General features: G+C 61.1%; 2 protein-coding genes across 3 annotated transcripts; one reads left to right on the top strand and one right to left on the bottom strand.

Annotated features, from left to right (window-relative positions):
- Positions 1-713: 713 nt before the first annotated feature.
- MYCL (MYCL proto-oncogene, bHLH transcription factor) lies at positions 714-4,698 on the bottom strand. The gene is made up of 2 exons (XM_069875038.1): positions 4,126-4,698; positions 714-2,441 (listed from the first exon to the last, which is right to left on the bottom strand). The coding sequence occupies exons 1-2, from the start codon at positions 4,583-4,585 to the stop codon at positions 1,882-1,884; spliced, it is 1,020 nt and encodes a 339-aa protein (XP_069731139.1). The 5' UTR covers positions 4,586-4,698; the 3' UTR covers positions 714-1,881.
- A 5,967-nt stretch (positions 4,699-10,665) lies between these two features.
- MFSD2A (MFSD2 lysolipid transporter A, lysophospholipid) lies at positions 10,666-20,383 on the top strand. 2 transcript variants are annotated; one of them, XM_069875132.1, is made up of 14 exons: positions 10,666-10,788; positions 10,877-10,999; positions 11,314-11,438; positions 14,851-14,974; positions 15,138-15,216; positions 15,794-15,966; positions 16,075-16,165; positions 16,762-16,883; positions 17,193-17,276; positions 18,177-18,260; positions 18,572-18,684; positions 18,898-19,041; positions 19,206-19,382; positions 19,744-20,383. In XM_069875132.1, exons 1-14 carry the CDS (start codon positions 10,711-10,713, stop codon positions 19,799-19,801), a joined length of 1,575 nt encoding a protein of 524 aa, XP_069731233.1. In that variant the 5' UTR covers positions 10,666-10,710; the 3' UTR covers positions 19,802-20,383. The 2 variants fall into 2 exon arrangements, with proteins under 2 accessions (XP_069731233.1, XP_069731234.1); XM_069875133.1 differs by lacking the exons at positions 10,666-10,788; positions 10,877-10,999; positions 11,314-11,438 and adding an exon at positions 13,209-14,462 and having other exon boundaries at positions 19,744-20,380.
- Positions 20,384-20,586: the final 203 nt, after the last annotated feature.

The following is a 20,586-nucleotide window of genomic DNA, read 5'->3' as shown; positions in this document are numbered from 1 at the left end:
CCGTGCAGAACCATTGCTTTATAAGGCTGGCTTCCACCAGGCGATTAAGCCTCCTGCGGTAGCAGCAGCTCTCTTCTGACTCTTGGGCAGTCAGTTAGCAGAACAGGATCCCGTGTCCCTCCCACATTTAGAGTGAGACTTCTGCCGCCAGCATGAGGGAAACCCAAAGGCATCAGGTTTGGGGAAGGGCAGGGAGTGCACACACACATCTATAATTTCATCCACTTGGCAGATCTGGGTGTATAAAGCTCTCCAATACCCCTTGAAGCAAGCGAACTGCATTCCCCCTTCCTTATAGGGTTACTGCCAGCCACAGCCCCATCCCCGACCTGCAGGATGGCGACTGCCCCAAGCCCCATTAGGAGGGTTTACAGTTACACCAAAGCCTTCTCCAAGCCCCGTGTGGGCTCTCTGACCCTCCTTACCAACAAAGCCACTTAAAAGGAGGAAAAACAATCCAGGTGATTAATTTCCCCGGCCTCATCACTTTGAGCACTTCTGCTTCGATCACTGGGAGGAAGCCAGGACAAAGAGCTCAGCCCCACTCGCAGCGAGACAGATGAGCCCTGCTGCAAAACATATTGATTTTTGCTCATGTTCAAGAGCCAGGACACCCCAAAACATGGTGGGGAGGGCAGGCCAGCCATCCCAGGAGCATCGTGGTGTGATTCATGGAAACCCACAGCATGAAAAAAGCCAACCCAGGCTGTTGCAAACTTATTTATTTATGAAGTGTGAGGTAATGAAGAAAGTGCTAAATCCGACCACAGTGTTAACTAACAGTTCTCAGCAGGGACCCAAGGGAGCCATCCTGCAGGTCCACCCCTGCCAGGGGATCCGCCACATACCCCACTGCAAGGCTGGGCAGCAGGATGGCACAGGCACAGGGAAGCCTCGAGGGCAGCACAGCTCCCCATGCACCCAGCCTGCCCCTCCAGCCCTGCTCCTCGCAAAGCCCAAGGCTTATGCTGGGGATTCAAAGCAACTGCTAGGGAGGGGTCTGCTTACAAGGGTGGGAAAAGGGGTCAGAAGGATACTCACAAAGATGGGAAAGGGGAAAATCCCCAATTATTGCAAATGGGTGGTTTGGAGAGCTGCAAGGGGAAACTGGTCTCTGCGAGGACTCAGCTCAAGGGTCCAGCAGGAGCCAGCCCCCTCCTGATCTCCCTAAAGTGCAGCAGGATTGAGCCCTTCCCCGCAGCAGGAACCACCCCCCTCCAACAAAAAGTTTATATATATATAAAAAAAGCAAATTCTTTACCAATACATCTCAAAAAGTGGTACAAAAATACAGTATAAAAACACAGCCTCCAGTATAAGACTCGCAGTTACAGCAGTAGTTTCTAGAACATAAAATCCAAGACAAGCTACTGCGTGAAGTGGTAAGAAAGTGAGGTACGGTCCAGCCGAGCCAGGGAATCACCCACAGGTTGCTGCTAACTCTGCCATCACCATCTCCACAGGGATCCGTCCAGAGCAGAGCCCCACACTGGGCTCCCCATATCTGCCTCCACCCGCTCCCCTCAGTTGAAGTGGATCACAGCTGCCCAGGATTTTTAGGGCAAGATGGACACCTCAGGGGCAGCTCCCAGCAACACTCAGGGGCAAACAGCAGAGGTGTGCAGGGGCTGCCAGGGAGGGGGAAGAGTCAAGCCCACAAATGGAAGCAGTTGTTTGAGAAAGCTTCACAGGGAGACAGGAAAGATCTTGCAACACCAGTGCCAAGAAGCCAGCCCCATTCCTGCAGCTGGGAGCAGCATCCCAGCCACTGCCGTACACTCCAGCCCCGTGAGGCCAACAAGTTCAATAACCAAAAATTAAAAAATGTGCAAATTGAGAGGGAGCCAGGGGTGGGGAGCAGGGTGGGGGACACGTTGGGTGCTAGTGCCCCTTGAGGTGAGCAATCCGTTTGAGCAGCTGGGTCTGCCGCAGCCGAAGCTGTCGCTTCTCAGCCACCAATCTCCTCTCCGCACTGAGGAGCGACTGCAGGTACTCTGATGACTTGCTCAGGATCACTACTTTGGGTGTCTTGGGGCAGCTGGCAAGCCCGGGCACCTGGTCCCGCAGGGCCAGGAAGCGTGAGCGCAAGTCATTGCGCCTCTTGCGCTCCAGGTAATTGTGGTTTTTCCTCTTGGCCACGTCCTCGCTGTCAGAGCCGGGGCCACTGCCGGCTTTCAGCAAGCCAGGCTCAGGCAGTGTGATGGCAGGGGCTGGCTCCGCAGCGCTCGGTGGCTCATCCTCCTCCTGCTGGGGTGGCTCCGGCAGGGAACAGGCATCCGGCGGCGAGCGGGCAGCATAGTTGTGCTGCTGCTGGTGGACAGAGATGTGGAAGTGTTTCATACAGGGGTCCAAGGGGTCAGCACGCAGCGTGATGGTGACCGGCTTCCTCAGGCCAAGCGACTGTCTCTTCTCCACCGTCACCACATCAATCTCCTCGCCTTCTGCTCAAAAGGGACATCGTAAAAAAAAAAGTCACCATCAGCTGGGAGCCCTGGTCACCCCTTGTTACCCTGCCGGGGCTCCCTACAGCCCCCAGATGATCCCCCCCGCTGCCATCGCACAAAAGTTTGCTCATGCGCTGCAAAGCCACTTTGTTTGCTGCGCTTTGTTCCCTGAGCTGGCAGTTTCCCACTGCAGTGACCTGTTACTTTTCACAAGTGATAAACCCCATTCAGCCCAGGCTTCCTGGGGACAGAGGGGACAATCCCCACTGCACAGGGCGAGGTGGAGGCGCCCCTCCAACAGACTCTGTGAACTTCAAAGGCATCCCAAGCCCGGGAGCCAGTGGGGGAGGTTATCAGAGCAGTCAACGTCGAGACCCAAACAAAGCATAGCTGAACACCCTGCCTGTTGTCGCTACAGATTGTCCTGACCCATCAAAACCCAGCAGCACGAAGCTGGTCCTGGCGACAACAGGGTGGTCTGGCTCCTGCACGCCTGCAATCGCTTGCACTTTAGGAATGTACTTCCACCTTTTTTCTTAGACTTCGGGGAAAAAAAACCAGCTGCTTGCTGTAAGTCCCCCGAGATGCTCAAACCCTCCCAGCAGCGGCTGCATGAGCTGGGCTTGTGGCCCCCAACCCACTCACCCACCCAGGCTCTGGGGGCTCTGCCCCTCTGGCACTGGAGATACTGAGGAGGGAGGGAGCGAGCGAGGGGAACATGCGACACGGGACTCGCTGTCCTCACAGCGGCATCATCAGCGTCACAACCCGGCCGGCCTCAGCCGCGTGTGTACACTACACACACACACACGCCCTTGCACACACACACACACACACACACACACGCGCGTTTCCCCCCCGCCCCCCGAGCCCCATTGGCCGCCCGGCCGGTGCCGCCCGCCCCGCAGCCGCCGGTGCCGCCCGCCGCCTCGCATTGTTTGCGATCTGTTGCTTTGTGCTCGGCGCCCACGTGGCGCGGCCGCATCCGCACCGGGTCCCCCCCACGCCGCACCGAGACCCCCACCTACCCTGGGACAGCCCTCCTCCTCCCGTACCCCCCTCCCCACACCGGGATCCGCACACGCAGCCCGCACCGGGACCAACCCCCGCACCGGGACCCCCCTACACTGGGACATCCCCCCGGCGCCGTACCGAGCCCCCTCGGCACCGGGACCCCCCGCGGCGGTTAAGCCTCTTAGCGCCCTGCTCTCCGCCGGCGGCTCCTAATGGCTTTAGCTCCCGGTGCCCGCCGTGACTCACCGGCAGGTTTGTTAACGGGGTCAGAGCGCGGCGGGGCCGCCCCGGGGCTTCCACGGGAACCGGCTCCGCGCGGGACGGGGCGGGGGGACCGCAGGGCTCGGCTGCCCCGCTGCCCCGGAGCCGCGTCCCGGGGGCTCCTGCCCGCCCCCGGGGGGGTCCGCGCGGTGCCCCGCGGGGACGGGGCCGCGGCCGATATCGCCGCAGCGCTCCCGCATCCCAAACTTCCCACGGGAGCCGCAAACTCGCCCCTCGCCGAGCGCCCGCGGGGCCGTGAGAGGGGTCGGAGCCGGGGTTGGGGGGGGGAGCGTCGGGGCTGGGGGTCCCGAGGGAGCGGGGGCAGCCGAACCCGCTTTGTCCGCGGGGCCGGGGCTCGCAACAAAGGCGCCGCCCGGGCGGGGGGCCGGGGACCCCCATCCCTTACCGGAATCGCTCTGGCCCTCGGAGCCCGAGGACGCGGGGAACTTGCTCTCGCCCAGGGGGCAAAGGAAAACGGCGGCGGGGTCCACGCAGTCGCTCGCGGAGCTGCCGAACCCCAAATCCTGGGCGAAGCAGGGCTTGTGCGCGCCCGCCGACAGCTTCTCCGTCATCGCCTTCTCCAGCCTCTCCCGGGCCGAGAACCCGCTCCACATGCAATCCCGGAGGATGAAGGCGCTCAGGTTCCCGAAGATCTGCCCGGTCCCGATGAGGTACTCGGGCTCTTCCCCCGCCGGGCAGGGCCGGCCGGGCCGCTCCTCCGCCCCGGGGGCGCCCAGCGGGGACAGCGGCGGCGTGGGCACCAGCTCGAACTTCTTCCAGATGTCCTCGCTGGGCGCCGTGGAGCGGTGGAAATCCTCCTGGGCGTCGTGGTCGTAGAAGTAGTGCTGGTACGAGTCAAACTCCATCTCGGCATGGGGGAGCGGCGGCAGAGCCGGGGGGCGGAGAGAAAACGGGGCGCCCCCGGCCCCACGCAGAGGGGGGACCCCCGGGCGCCCTCCCCGCCGGGCGCTGGGGTCGCGGCGGCGGCCCGGACGGCGGGTGCGTTGTTCCCCCCCGCTCTTATAGCGCCGCCGCCCCGCCCCCGCCAATCGCCGCGCCGGGATCTGCATGGGGGCGGGGACACGGGGAGCGGCCCCCCGGCTCCCGGTCCCGCCGGCCGGGCTGCTAACGGGGCTGCTAACGGGGCTGCTGACCGGGCTGCTGATGGGCGATGAACCAGCAGGCGCCCCGCGCGCTGGGGTGCGGGACCCTCGCTGACCCCCGGAGCATCCCATCCTGCCATCTCCCGATGCCGTCCTCAGCCCATCAGAGAGTTCGGGGGTTGGGGACCCCCTTCCTGCAAGGAAAACTTCGGCTGGGGGCACCCAGGCTGTGCCGCCAGCTGGGGGAGTTCGGCTGAGCGGCATGGAAAGCAAACTTGAGGACTGGGGGCAAGTCACGGGGAGGCAGTGCCAGCTGCTAGAGCAGGGGCTCTTCTCCCTGCCTGGGGGGGCCCCTCTTCCCTTCGGGCTCCCCAGCCCTCACTGGGGCAGCACCACCTCCCTTCCCTGCGGACACGGGCAGCTCCAACAGCACCAGGGTCCCTCAGCGCTTGTGCCCTGCCTGAGGTGTCACTCTGCGTGCCACCCAACACGCACCAGACCCCTCACAGGCCCAGCTGGGAGTTTCACCCCTGCAAAAGACGCTGACTCCAGTAAAGAGGTGGTGAAAAAAAGGAGAGATCATGGGGCCGCCAGAAAAAGTGCTGGAGGATGTGGGACTCTGCTCTCCAAACGAGGAACGTGGTCCATACATGGAGAAAGGACCACAGACAGGCACCAGCTGCTTCCCGTGGACATCCCACTGTGGTGCTGTCCCCCCAAGAGGGGCTGAGAACGGCCAGGGACCCCAGGGGTGGTGTGGGAGGCAGCTGAGCCGCTCTCACACTCGCAGGTCCCCCCGCCAGCGCTTTGTCCTGTCGTTATGGCCCAAACTCAGCTCTGGCCGTGCGGTGCCCAGCACATCAGCCCAGGGGTCTGACGGATGAGCTGTGCCCTGGAGTCCCTGCGAGCCCAGCAGGACGCTGCCCCTCACCACCACCACGGGCCTTCAGGAACAGCATCGAATGTGAAAACACAGTGAGGGTTTCAGCTCGTACACTCGTGACCACGGCGTTGTCACACACATGTATGCCATTCCGAAGCCCACCCTGGAGAAGCAGATTCTCTCCAGCAGTGCACAACAACCCACGTCAGCCCCAGAGCCCTCCCAGTGTGGTCAGGGCCACTGGATCTGCCCCAGACAGCAGCGTCGGGAGCTGAGGGGCCAGAGGCTGCGTCCCCGGGCTGCAGCAGCGGCCCTGCAGGGAGGGGAGCAATCTGCTCCAGCCCAGCACCAGTACAGTCCAGCACAGCCCAGTACAGCCTAGTGCAGCCCAGCTCAGCATGATCCTGCATGGACCAATACAGCTCAGCAAAACACAGCCCAGTACAACCCAGCCCTTTCCAGCACAGCCAGGATGAGTCCAGCCCACCCTACCCTCACAGGAACCAGCACATCCCACCGTTGCCCAGCACATCCCAGTACATCCCAGCGCTGCCCAGTGCATCCCAGTGCTGCCCAGCCCAGCCCAGCACTGCCCAGCACATCCCAGCGCTGCCCAGTGCCGCCCCCAAGGCTCCGCGGCGGTCGCGGGGCGCCCCCTGCTGGTCGCGGCGGGGGCGGCGCGGGGGACGGCGCGGGGGGCGCCTGCCTCAGTTTCCCCGCTGCCGAGCGGCAGAGCCCGCGGGAGCCCCAGGGCCGCTCCGACCCGGCTCGGGGCGCAGCGGAGCTCGCAAAGCTTTGCCAGCCTCGCGCGTCGGGGTCAGCGCAGCCGGAGGGTCCGGGGCCCGCTCCGGGAGGTTCCCGGCCGCAAGGGTGCCGTGGGGTCCCCGCGGTGGCCGCAGCGCCCGCCCTCCGGGCCCGTCCAGAGCAGCCCTGAGCAGCCCAGTCCTGCCCGCGGGGCTGGAGCAGGAGCTCTGGGACGGATGCTCCGTTGGGTCTCTGGTCTCAGCGCTGCTCCTGGTCCCCAGCGGGGCTGGAAGCCCTGGGTGCGCCCCGAGGTGTCCCCAGCCATATTCCTCCTGCCCTGGGGCTGCTCCCAGCCCTTTGCCCTCCTCCAGAAGCTTGGTTGAAGCCCTCTCTTTCTCTTTAGGAAGCAGATTGCCCTGTTGGTATCAAAGGCAGGGGCCGAGCCGTCACAGGGGCTGCAGTCTCATCCTGCCCCAGCACCGCTGGGGTCAGCAGGGATGAAGAGTCACGTCTGAGGACACATCTGGTGCTGCCTCAAACCGCCTGCTCCAACAGAAACACATCCTCGGGCACAGGAGCAAAGGCTCCTACAACCTATCGCTCTCAGCCACGTCTCCTTCCCCCTTCCTGCTGGCCTCAGGGACCTCTCCAGCCTTTCCCAGGGTGAGGCAGGAGATTGTCCCAACGCCAAGGAGCTCCGGATGCTTCAAGGGTGTGAAAGTGCTGCTGGAGGGAGCACACAGCCCTTTCATCCTGGCCTCTCCAGGTGCTTGGCAAACAGCAAGAGGCTCTTGCTGCCAGTAGCCCACGCCGGCTGTGCAAACAGGGCTGGGTGGGTGAGAACCCCAGGGGCTGCGGCACTGTGGGTGACGGGCCCAGGGGTCACTCACGGGCCAGGCAGGCACCTCATCGTGGCCCCGTCGCAGGGCGCTGGCGCAGCTCCACGGCCAGCACCGCACACACTCCTCTGGCACTGGCACAACGCCGGGGCACCTGCCACAGCCCAGCCAGTTGCTGGCACATGACAGAAGGCAGTTCCCAGGGCCACTGTGCCCTTTGGATCCCCACTGACAGCAGGGCTGGACTTTGAAGCTTCATCTCCCAGGTGCTTCCCCATGATGAATGACCACCCTGAACCCAACGGGTGTTCCAGGACACCCTGAGCTGGGCTCTGCTGACCGCTGTCCCCATCCTGCTACAGCAGCAACCTTCAAGCCACCCTGCATCCCTACAGGGCACAGGATGGTGCTCACAGCCTGGGGTAACACCAGTCCCAGCTCCCTGGGGTGCAGCCAGTGAAGTCCACAGAAGGGGGAGGAAAATGTGCCATCAGCTCCAGCCCTGCTGCCTCTTCAGTCCCCAGACCTATTTTGCCCCTGGCACATCCTGCTTGACACCGGGAGATGCCCTGCACCCAGAGCCAGGCAGCCACATCAAAGCTGGCCCGCAGTCCCCCAGCAGCTCTGGGACACCCTCGCTGCCGTTTGCCCCCGTGGCTGTGCTCCCTGTCCTGGCTGGCCCAGCCTGGCAGGGCTGCCTGTTTTCGGGTGCATTCATGCTTGCTCAGTTCCTGCTAGAGGCTGTGCGGGATCTGCAACAGCAGGGAAGCGTGGGTGGCAGGGAGGATGACAGAATCATCACCCACTGGCACAGCCCCCACCCCTATCCCTGTCCCCGGGGCTGAACCATGTACCCAGAGCCAGCATTTGTGACCCAGCCCCTGAAGAGCCACCCCTGGAGACCGAAGGTGTCCCTAGATCAGGCAGGTGGAGGCTGGGATGGCACAGCGTCACCATCAGATGGGTGTTTGAGCTCTGGTTTTGCCTGCAAGTCCATCACGCTGAGCTGGTCCTGGTGCCAAGGGTTACCCTGTGAGTGGCCAAGACGCAACCACCTGTGGGTCGCTAAGGACCCCAAGTCTGGCAGGAGCTTCTGCACCAGCATCTCCACTGGGATCATCCCTTGGAGGATCATTTATTTCTGTGAGGATCGCCCAGAGCATCCTCTTGGGAGGAAGGTCTAAAATTCCCCCTCGCCCCCCCCACCCCCCACCCCCGCTGGAAAATGTGCAATAAGAGATTTGGGGGAGAAAATCCTCCTAAGCCGGGGAAATCTTGGTCCTTCTACTTCTTCTTAACACGTAAGGCCGGGCTTCACCTGTCCGTGGTTTTTCTGCACAATCTCCAGCACAAAGGGCCGCTCATTGTTCCCCTGATAGTCGCGTTTGCCCAGGAGGCAGCTCCTCAAAGCTCTGCTCAAGGACAGGAATGCCAAAAGCATCAGGAGCAGGGGAGCCCCTGGGACAAAGGGAGCAGAGCAATAGTGCTGAGCCAGACACAATGGAGAGTTCAAGATCACTCCAGGGCATGCACATGCCACCATGGGAGTCCCTGCTGCTCCCTGCACAAGAAACCTTCTCTGTAGAGAGGGAAACTGAGGCACAGAGTAGGGGCCCTGCACTCAGCCAGGAGGGTGTTGACTCAAACACGCCTTCCCGGCGGATTCGTGGTTCCGTGTGTCAGGGGAGCAGAGTGATTTGGGGTACCCAAGCCTGTGCTTTGGGGGGGCGCAGGCCCGGGCTCAGGCAGGGATGCAAACCCAGCAGCTGCACTGGTGCTGCCCGGGGACGGGGTCACCCCAGCGAGAGGGTGTCCAGGGCTCTGCTCACACCAGCACCCAGAGCCATCAGCAAGCCACCCATAGCCACATGGCACAGCTGCACACTCCTCTAGGCCACCCAGTGCAGGAGGCAGCGCAGATCCACAAACTGAGACCCAGTTTGTGCTACTCACTGCAGTGCAGGTCAGTGTTTGCCCCGGTCTCCGGACTTGGGATGCCTGGGAGTCACACAAGCTGACAGCAGGCATACAGGACCATCCCCAACGCGAGTCTCCTTCCTCCTTGGGGGTCCTGGGGGGTTTCCAGCTCATGACGGGGTGTCTGACCTGGGGCTGCCCAGTGCCGGCACACCCAAGCCAGCATGGCGCAGCTGGTGAGGAGCATGAAGCAGGTCCCTGCCAAACCGGCTGGGCAAGCAGCGATGCCAACACCTCACTACCCTCTTGCTTCAAAGTATTTAATGTCACTGTACAAATTTGGGAAGCCCGAAGCCTCACACGGGCCCCTTCCCCGGTGGGTGGCTTCCCTGAGCACCCCGTGGGGCCAGGCATGGGGATGTGACACAAGGCAGCGCTGATGAAACCCCCACACTCTGTACGAAGGGCCGGAAACCGTGAGTCAATGGTGACACCAGCTCAGGACTCTCGAAACTGAGAAGTGCCTGGAGCTATGGTGCCACCGCTCCATGCCAGGGGCCACCACTCATCCCCAGTGCCCGCTCAGGCCCTGCTGCATCCCAGGTCCCTGGTCGGTGCCAGCTGCCCATCCTCCCTGCCTATCCTCCCCACCTGTCCCTGTCCCCATGCAAGGGCATCTCCAAGTCCAGCTCCAAGTGGCAATCAGGTGATGGCTCTGGGTGCCACGCTGGCCCTGCTGTCTCAGCCCCACTGTTTAGCCCCATCTCAGGGTGATCTTTGAACCCCAGTGGCCTGAGCCAAGCGGAGCTGGTGGCTGCCATTGCACTGGCACAGATGTACCACGCACCCGCCAGTGGGCAAGCACCCAATGCAGCCGAGGGGAGCCAGGATCAGTGTCCAAGGGGCTGTCTGGTGTGGGGGACACCGCGGGTGGCCCAGGGAGGGGTGCTGGGGCCTGGGAGCTGCCATCCCTCACTGAAGCTGTTGCACAGTACCCAGGAGCTGGTGCTAGGGGGTCCTGCGGGCCTTTGACCCCATCCCTCACTGGCTGGTGCCACTGGGAGCCCACGGGACGGTGCCCCTTCCAGCCCTGTCCCCTCGTGGGACCACGCTGCGCTCACTCTGCTGCTGCCATCAGTGGGGGCACCTGCGGAGGGATGCAGGGATGGGAGGATGCAGGAAAGAAAGGGATGAAGGGCTGGGATGGAGGGAAGGGATGGAGTCGGGGATTGAGGGTAGGGGAACGGAGGGATGAGAGGTTGAGGGGATGAGGGGTTAGGATGGTGATGGAGGGATGAAGGATAGAGAGCGGGACGAGGAATGAAGGAATGGGAGACGGACGAGGATGAGGGATGGGGGCGTGAGGATGGAGGGACGGGAGGTGCTGGATGGGGGATGCGGGGCCGGGGGGGCGGGGGGCGGGCCGGGGCGGGCGGGGCGCGGGGCGGGGCGCAGCGGGGCCGGTACAAGGCGCGCGGGGCGGCGGCGCGGCCCCATTCATCGGCATGGCCGGGGGCGGCGGCGCCGAGCGGCCCCGCGCCGGGGGGCTCCTGCCGGCCGCCTGCCGCCAGCCCCGCCGCAGGGTGAGCCGGGGGGTGGCCCCGGGGCGGGGGGAGCCCGGGAGGGGGAGCGGGGGTCCCGGCGGGCGCGCTGACGCCGTTCCGTGTGCAGGAGGGCCGGGAGCGGCTGTCGGTGTGCAGCAAGCTGTGCTACGCCGTCGGGGGGGCCCCGTACCAGATCACGGGCTGCGCCATCGGTTTCTTCCTCCAGATCTACCTCCTGGACGTGGCGCAGGTACGGGCGGCACCGGGCTCCGGAACCGCGGTCCCGCGGGTCCCGGGCTGCCCCCGCCGAGCACGGGGCCGCGTCCGTCCCAGCCCCGGCGGCTCCGGGTGCCCGGGGTGGGACGGCGGCTCCGCCGCGGCGCGGGGAGGGTCGGGGTCGCGTTCCGCGGGTCCCGCTGGACCGGGGGGAAAGGCTTTGGGGTCCGTCCCTGCTCCCCGTGGCTCTGGGGCCGCAGCGCAGGTGAGAAGGTCTTGAGGAGCTCCGGGAGGGCGGCGGGGGGCACGGGGGTCCGCATGTCCCGATGCGAGGTCTTCCTCTCGCAGGTGGACCCTTTCTATGCCTCCATCATCTTGTTTGTGGGGCGAGCCTGGGATGCCATCACGGACCCCGTGGTGGGCTTCTTCATCAGCAAAACGCCGTGGACCCGCTTTGGCCGGCTGATGCCCTGGTAAGAGCTGCCCGTAGCGCCCCGTGTCCCTGCCTGATGTGTCACGCTGCTTGTAGCCAGCTTCGGGTGTCCTTTGGCATGAGGTTTGTAGGGCAGGACGTGCCGACACCCTGTCGCACTCAGGTGCCAAGCACCCCAAAAAGCCCACGGTGCTGCCGGCAGCTGGGGCTTCAAGCTTGTGCCTGTTGCTCTGACCGGTCCCACACTGTCCCCGTACACCGGGCGCAGCTGTCCCCAGTGTCACCGCACATGCAGTGGCTCCAGCCCCGCTGGGAGCTGCCCTGATGCCACGCTCAGATACTGGGCTCCGTTCCCACGGTGGCTGGTGGCAGGGCCACGTTTCCAGAGCAGCAGGTGGCATTGCAGCCGTGGGGAGGAGCGGTGGGGGTGTGTGCGCTGTTGATGGGTAGTGGGGTGCCGGCTGACAGTCACGAGGATGCTGAGTGTCTGCACGTGGGCGTTTCTGCTGCCCTTGGGGTCAGGGAGCTGGGCGAGGGGATGCCAAAGGGAGTCGGAGCAGATGAGATGGGGCTTGCGGAGCCCCAAAGGGCTCCCAGGACAGACTTAGGACATCCACAAACACCTGCCCTAGTGGAGGACACAGAACGCTGCGGGGTGCTAATGCCGAAGTGTGGACATGGTGGCATATCCTGCACTAAAATAACCCAGGCGCCTGCGGGATTGCTGAAATACAATGCAGTAAAGGGGGTGGGCATGGGGGGAATGGAATTAGAGGGACGTAGTCCTTTCCCCCACAGATTATAACCCTCTGATTCCGGGCTTTCCTGGAATAGCTCTGGGCAGTGGCAGTTGTCTGTTGTTAAAGCCAGGCCCTGCACTTGGCCTGAAATAGCTTCTCTGCAGCTGCACGTGTGGCAGGGTCTGGGGTCTGGAGATGAGAGCAGGGCTGCCTGCGCAGAGCTGCCCGGGCTGTGGGGTGGCTGTGTGCTCGGATGGCTGCTTTGGCTCCACTCTGTAATCATGGGTCCTCGAGGCAGGGGGTGGGGATGGAGCTGCTGCATTCCTCCAAACGGCTCCCGCATCGTTAAAATTAGACAGAGCTTTTGACTCGTGCTGGGCCCCTAGCAGTGTAGGAGCAGCTGGCTGCAAGGAGCTCGCTGCTATTGTGCGTGGCTCAAGGGTAACCGGCTGAGTCCAGTTTGAATGAAGTGGAGCTGAGTTTAAAGCTTCCAGGCTCCCATGGTCCATCAGCCACAGCAGGGCTGTCTGTGTGGGCTGCGCAGCCCTGGGCTGGTGTGGCTGCAGTGCTGCTTGCTGGTGCCTCAGTTTCCCTGTGTGCAGAGCTGGAAGCTGCGGGATGTGGATGTGAGGCAGCATCGGGAGCTACTGCCTGACCCCAAACCCTCAGCACCTGTGAGGTGACCCTTTGTAACCCCGCTGTATGCTAGGGTTTATTGCTCAAAGTTTCTGCTGGGCTCTGAAGGGTCTGATCTGCAAGGCTGAGCCTCAGCTGGCTGTCAGGGTCTCCAGCTCAAAGCTTGGGGCTGCTTCAGCCTCCTGGAGTGGAGAGAAGACCTTTCTCAAGGGATTTCACCTTTCTTTCTTTTTTGAAACACTTTTTGGTGTGTTTAGTCCCAGCAGCTCGTCCACAAGCTGCTTCTTCCTCCCCTCCAGCCTCGGGGACCTTGCTCTGTCCCCAGCCCTGAGCTGATTCCCGTTTCCTTGACCATCCCAGACTTCCTCCTGACCAAACTTCCTTGATGTGTTGGTGATTGAGGAGCCTTGGCTTTGATCTTCCTCCGAGGCATCAGGCGGTTGGAAATGTAGGCTGGGAAGGGGTGTGTGAGCTCTGGGACAAAGGAACACACCATCGTGCAGTGGCCAATGAGCAGGCGAACACGTCACCTCAACCTCCTCCGAGTGCTTAATCACCTCAGCCTCGGTCAGAGGTAACTCCAAGTCAGTCTGCTGCTGTCAGGAGCTGCTGGTCAGCCCTGGCTGGGGCTGAGACCCCGGTCATGGTGGGCTCGCAGGGGATCAGCGCATCTGACGTGCGTGCACTGGCGCCCATGGCAAGTGTGACGTGGTTCCACTGCGCGGTTACAGTGACTCATTCAAAATTTCCCTTGGCTCCACGTATGCACACAGCGATAAGCATGCAGGAGAGGAGTGGCTGGAGCTGGCTCACCCCTTTCCTCCCCCTGCCGGGTGATGCGCATGGAAAATGTGCATGTGCTGGGTCCTGTGCAATGCCGCTGGCGCTCCATTCATGGAGATTCGCTTTCCTGCTCTCCCTTGCGCCCCCCCTGCTTCCTAACTTAAATTTAACCTGGCACCCTGTACATCAGCACGGACAGAAAGACCAAAAGTTCTCGCTGTACCCTAGCAGTGGAGCGGCAGAGGGCCAGCCTGGGCCCTGCATGGCTCTGCCCTGTGTCTGGTTCTGCTGGCTTCATTCCAGGGTGCAGCTTCTCTCCAGCAGTTTGTGGAGCACGGGGTGCTTGCAAATTCCCAGGAAAAATAGTCTCCTAAACAGATGTGGGTGCAGCCTTGGCACCTGGCTCACTTCCCTCCAGGAGGACAAATTCCTTCCATGTCCCTCTGAGTGATGGGGGGATCTGGGTGCTTGTGGTGTCCTTGGGCTGCTGGTGCAGAGCAGAGCTGTTCCCCATCCGGGCTGTAGCAGGACAGGGGCTGTGAGATGCACTGGATGGAGTGAAGAGATGCTCTGGGTGCCTTTCCACTGTGATTGTCCTCGCTGATTGGTCCTGCTGGGACTCCTGCCAAGGTCCAACACTTGAGCAATCCCCCTGATCCTCTGTTGCACTTTGCATCCCATGTCCCTGTGTCTGCGGCTCTGGGAAGCTGGGCAGGGGTGGAAGAAGGAGCCAGCCAGCTGCTGGCTGCTGCTTTGCTCCATCCCTGCCAGCAGAATTGAGGTGACCCCGGGACCAGGGCTCAGTGGGACTGGCAGTGAAGCCAAGCTGGGGAGAGGCATTTGGCTGCTGGGACAATAGGGCTGTGCTGCCTGGCTGCTCCCCAGCCCTTGCTGGGACAAGGGAGGTGATTGCATCCCCAGCACTGCCTGGAAGAGAGGTGGGGGTTGGGATTGGAAGCCGAAGGCAGAAGCAGATCAATCACTTCCATCAAAGCAAGGATGTCTGTTTCTGCAAATAAAGTTCTTCCCTGGAAGCCTGAGTCAGCTCTTCCCTTTGCCACTACCAATATGAGACCTGAGCTGTTGCCTTCTGCCTGGTCTGAATCATCCCTTTGGCAATGATCTCCTGTTCAAGGCTTGGAGCAGGGTGGGCTACCCTGGGGTGGCTCAGGAGCCCCCAAAATCAGATGCCTGAATGCCACTGGACATGTGGTAGCGGGGAAAGCTGGGCTGGTGGAGTTGTTACCCAGGTACTAGGTGCCTGCAAGGCTTATGCCGTGTCCTCCCTCACAGGATCATCTTCTCCACCCCATTTGCTGTCATCTCCTACTTCCTCATCTGGTTTGTGCCAGACATCTCCAGAGGCCAAGTGATGTGGTACCTTGTCTTCTACTGCATCTTCCAGACCCTCGTGACGGTAAGTTGGGTTCTGCATGCACCAAGGATGGTGGGTGGAGGATGGAGAAGACGAATCCCTGCCTTCACCTTGCAGAGCTACACAGAGGGGCAGATTCCCCGCTGCCCCAGATCCTGTGGGCTGTCACGCTGTCCCTGAGCCAATTCTCCTTGTGCTATTGCAGTGCTTCCATGTGCCCTACTCGGCACTGACCATGTTCATCAGCAGGGAGCAGAGTGAGCGGGACTCGGCCACTGCCTACCGTAAGAGCATTTCCTTCCCTTCCTTGCTGTGGCTGGGGAGTGGCTGGTATTCAGCTCCTTTGCTGCAGCTCTCACTGGGGCATGGTCCTCCTCCAGATGCCCGTCTGGGAGGGCTTACTTGATTGCACATCGTCTGTGAGGTTGAACATCATTCAGGGCTTGAATTGCAGCTGGCCCAGCTCTGTTCCACTTCCCCGGCTCTTCCAGCAGACATCCTTTAGTAGTCCAGCTGGCCTGATGGGGAGGTGGTCCCCATTACAGCCAGGTGCCTGGAGCAGACAGTGGGGAATCTGAGCTCCCAAGTCTTTTTTTACCTGTTCTGTCATACAGCAGTGGGAGCAGCATGACCAAGTCTTGGCCTGTCTCTCAGCCTCGGTTTCCCCAGCAGACTCTCTCTTTGCCTGCGGCTTTATCACTTGGTGATTTGGAGGGAGCTGGAAGGGACTTGGGCTGGCTCATCTCTTCTGGGGAAGGGCAGGGAGCTGCAGCGGGGGAGGCTCTGCTCTGGATCAGGGTTTTGCACCCATGGCCTGGGTGCCCAAGGGCTGTACTCAGTCCTGCTGGCTTCTTCCTCCAGGAATGACAGTGGAAGTGCTGGGCACCGTGCTGGGTACTGCCATCCAGGGCCAGATAGTGGGCACAGTGATTACTCCCTGCATCGAGAGCCCCCTCTTTATTGGCAAGACCAACTCCTCGGTAGCCATGGAGGAGCTCAACATGACCCGCGACACTGGATCGCTTGCAGACACGGTAAGAAGGGGAGAGCTGCAGGCAGCCCCTGCCGCACTCTCCTTGCCTTTCTGACCAGGCTGGCACCTGGGACGAGACCCTCCCTCACCGCTTGCCTCTCTTACACAGAGAAATGCCTACATGATTGCTGCGGGGGTCATTGGGGGACTCTACATCCTCTGCGCTGTGATCCTGTCAGTGGGTGTGCGGGAGAAGAGAGGTAAGGCTTGAGATATGATGGAACACTCCAAACTTACGGAAATATGGTGGCTTCTGCTGGCAGCTCCCCAGGAGCCTGGCTGAGGTCTCAGCCCCTCATTTGTGGCTCAAGTCCCAGAGGAAATGAGCAGGTAGAGCTGAGATGGGGATCTGGGGAAGGTGCTGCAGAAGGGCAGCTTTGTGGGCAGGAGACGAGAGCATCCCCAGGGATCGTTATGGGGCAGCCCTGAGGACTTAGGTCTCTGCTCTGCACTGTCGGAGATAACATTTATCTTGCAGTTTGGGCTGACCAAGGTTCTATTTTAGTGCCAACTAGGGCATCCTGGGGTGAGGTGATATCCAAAGTCCAGTAGCATCTGTCATTCCCTCGCTCTGCTTATCCCAGGCAAATCAGGCAGGCCATCCTCTCCCCTCTGTGCGGAGGACAGGGAGGTCCCCACAGGCATTACCCAACTGCCCTGGGGTGTGATGCTGTAGATGGGCAGGGGCTTGGACCAGGTGTTTGGCAGCAGGCATGAGGCTCCGCTGCACCCGTTGCACCTGGGTTGCTGTTTCAGTGGCTCTACCGATGGGCTGATTTGCTCTGCTCCTCCCCAGAGTCCTCCAAGCTCCAGTCGGACAAGCCTATCTCCTTCTTCCATGGGCTGAAACTGGTGATGAACCATGGTGCCTACATTAAGCTCATTGCTGGCTTCCTCTTCACTTCGCTGGCCTTCATGGTAAGCACAGCCAGGCTGGAGGATGGGGGAGTGGGAACAGCAGCAGTGCAGCTTGGAGATGGCTGGGGGTGAGCGGCGTAGGGCCTGCACAGGGTCCCAGCAGGCTGGGAGCACGTGAGGTAACAGTGCAAAGAGCTGCAGCTGCCCCAGGCAAAGGAAGGATGTGGCCTCGTGCCCTTGGATGGGTCAGTGAATGGCTGCTTTCTTCTCCTGCTCGCGCTTTGGGTGCAGCCTTATGAGGAGGAACGCGTCCGTCTGGGGCAGCTGGGTGCCTGTTTACCCCCTAACTGCTGTCTGCCTCCTTCACAGCTGCTGGAGGGCAACTTTGCCCTCTTCTGCACCTACACCTTGGGCTTCCGCAATGAGTTCCAGAACATCCTTCTGGCCATCATGGTGGGTATGACCCTATGCTGGAGCGTCTTGGGGCCAGGATGGGGCTGGGCTGCACGCTGTGGGATACCTAAGTCCTCCCCAGGAGCTGACGTGGGATGGGTGCCTGTGGGCTGCAGGGAGGGTGGTTGTGGGGCTGCAACAGCCCACCATGGGGATGCTGATCGAAGGTCCTCTGGGAGAATGGGAGGGAGAAGGAGCTGCCAAATATCCTGTGAAAGCTGTGTGGGTTAGCAGGAACAGCGAGGCCTTTGTTCCTGTGTGAGAGCGGGCAGAGATGGGAGGGGACACCAGGAGCCACGGGGGCTCCTGTCCAAATCCTGCCACTGATCTCCCTTCCCCCTGACCTCAAGAAAAGAATCTGTGTTTACTTTCAGGAAGGTGGAGTAAAGCAGCTCCTTTAGAACACATTCCAGCTTGCCTCATCCCTGAGAACCCTTCCCACCCTCCCTGCCTGATGAGGCAGAGAGGTCTGAGGTGCCAAGGTCCCTGTGGAGCCTGGCTCTTTGCCACACTGTGTGCAGGCAGCAGGGATAAGATCAGGTCCCTTCCAGGCATTGAGGATGAAGTTGGGTCCTCCCCCTGTTTGGGCAGGTTGCTGGCAGTCCCTGGGTGCCCTGAGGATGGTTGTGCCAGCTGCCAGGCTGCTCCGCGCTGGGGGAGGAGGTGGCCCCACACATCTGCTCCAGTTGTAAGCTGTCCTTCTGGGGAGGCAGATGAGGTGAGGGGCAGGAGCAGGCAGTGTGACTGCGTGCCAGACCCCAGGAGTGTGTGGGAATTGGAGGTGCTAGAAATGTGGTGGAGGAGGCTGTGCCCAGGAGCTGCTCCTTGCTGGGTAGAGCTTTTCCCCCAGAGAAGAGCCCGGCCAGCAAGTGACGCTGTGACCCATTTCTCTTCCTATAGCTCTCAGCCACCTTGACCATTCCCCTCTGGCAGTGGTTTCTCACCCGCTTTGGGAAGAAGACAGCTGTCTACGTGGGCATCTCAGTGAGTGGTTTCGCTTGAGTGCAGAGGTGCACATGGGCTGAGCAGAGCTGTGCCCTTCAGAGGACTCAGAGCTGGTCAGGGGCTGCTGCTAATCGTGATTCAGTGCCCGTCCTTCATCCTGATACTTGTGCTGCCATGGATGTGGCCAAGCCATCAGGAATGGGTGCTGTGGGGCCCTGGGAGGAAGGCTGCACCACAGCTTCCCTGGCCATCCCTGGGTTGGAGGGCTGGCATGCGCAGGAGGGAAGGGAAAACGGTGGGATCTGAGTCGGACAGTGCTGATGCCAACCTGGTTTCTGTTCTCTATCCAGTCTGCCATCCCCTTCCTCATCATGGTGGTCCTCCTGGACAGTAACCTCATTGTCACCTACATTGTGGCTGTTGCAGCTGGGATCAGCGTTGCGGCTGCCTTCCTCCTGCCCTGGTGAGTATCAGGTCCTAGTGCTTTCAGCGCTGCACCCTGAGAGATGGGCAAGGTGCTTTCAGGGCCTGCCAGAGTGGGTAGAAATCCCTGGGAGGCCTTTTCTTGCCAAGTTTTCAGCCTGAGATGGGGTTCTTGGTAAGGAATCCAGTCAGCGGGAAGAAGAGCTGCTTTGTTCTCTCAGTCCTAGTGTTTACCATCCTGTTCTCTGCACAGGTCCATGCTCCCGGACGTCATAGATGATTTCAAGCTGCAGCACCCTGACTCCCATGGCCATGAAGCCATCTTCTTCTCCTTCTATGTCTTCTTCACCAAGTTTACCTCTGGGGTCTCCCTGGGCATCTCCACACTCAGTTTAGAGTGAGTTCTTGCACAGAAGCTGAGGGGCAGGGAGGCAGGCAAGTCTTGCACCTCTGCATCTCTGCTTCCCAAGGCTGCCGGGGGGAGGTGGAGTGGTCTAAATCCAGCTGTGGCTCCAAACCTTGTCCTACAGAGACAAACTCAGTTTTCCTTTCTGTCTGCAGCTTTGCAGGGTACCAGACCCGGGGCTGCTCACAGCCCAGGGAAGTGAACGTCACCCTGAAGATGCTGGTGTCGGCTGTGCCCGTGGGGCTGATCCTGGTGGGCCTGCTCCTGTTCAAACTGTACCCCATCGATGAGGAGAAGCGGAGGAAAAACAAGAAAGCCCTGCAGGACTTACGGTGAGTGTCAACTTGTGTGACTGAGGTAGCAAGCAAGACATGCCAGCAGGGTGTGTGTGGGCAGGATCAGGCCCAGACTGGTTGGGACACCCTGTGACTTGTCCTGGAATCCTCCAGAACCCGTGGGTGGTGGGGTGAGGGAAGAGCTGGCTTGCTCTCCCAATCCCAGCTTCCAAAGAGATGGCGTGAAGTGTTTGTGATCAACAGGGAACCTGCCCTAGTTGCTAAAGAAAACTCGTCTGGGGACTCCAAGGCAGTGCCATCCTTTGCGAGCCCTTTGGAGGCTCCTCTGCTTGGAGGCAGGGCTGAGGGCTTGCTCCATGGCTCACTCCATGCCTCCTCCCCTACTCTTTGCCTCCAGGGAGGAGAGCAACAGCAGCTCGGAGTCGGACAACACAGAACTGGCCAGCATCGTGTGACCTGGGGCTCGGTCCATCCACTCATGCCAGGGCTCTCCAAAGGACTTGGCCTCTCGGGGCTGGACCAGCCTCACACTGCTGTGGGTGCACGCTGTTGAGGAGTGCCTGGGAGAAGCCATGCAGAGCATCCACTGACTTGAACATGAGATCTGTGCTGGTCTCGTGCCTCCCATGGGATCCACAGAGCGCTGGTAGTGTACATTACACAGACTGACCCTCTGGTACCTGTGTGCCTCACAAGAAACAAGCACTGTTCCCTGCTGGGTCCCGAAGAGCAGAAAAGCCTGGAGCAGGATCCTTTTGCTACTCATGCCTGGTGCCCAGCCTGCGTGGGGCTGGGGTGAGGGTTGGTGTACATTACACTGTCAATGTGACTGCACCAGGGACATGAGCCCACCTCTTTTGTCTGTACATATGCCACTAATTTGGAAGGCTGTTCTTTTTTTTTTTTTACAGAGCCTAATTAACTTAATAATGTAAATATGAAGCTATTTCCTTTTTGTATATATCTGTACAGAAACCAATCTCGAGGACCTATTTACATAAAAGCGGGGAAGTCAGCAGTGTGGGTGTAGAGGAATTTTGTTTGATTGTTTTCTGTGGATGTCGGTGAGCCCAGGTCCCTTCACGTGGCACGGGGTGCAGGATTGACTTCCCTGAAGCCGAAGGTGCAGGAATGCTGTAATCCAGGCTGCAGCCCCGTACTCTGTGCGGCTCCTTGCCCGGTGCCTGCACTGCAGCAGCCCAACAAAGGCGCTATTATTTTCCCTCTTTAAGGAGGGGAA

The sequence above is a fragment of the Phaenicophaeus curvirostris genome, chromosome 23, assembly GCF_032191515.1.
Source record: "Phaenicophaeus curvirostris isolate KB17595 chromosome 23, BPBGC_Pcur_1.0, whole genome shotgun sequence".
NCBI classification, from domain to species: Eukaryota; Metazoa; Chordata; class Aves; order Cuculiformes; family Cuculidae; genus Phaenicophaeus; species Phaenicophaeus curvirostris.
This window is presented reverse-complemented; position numbering and strand designations above follow the sequence as displayed.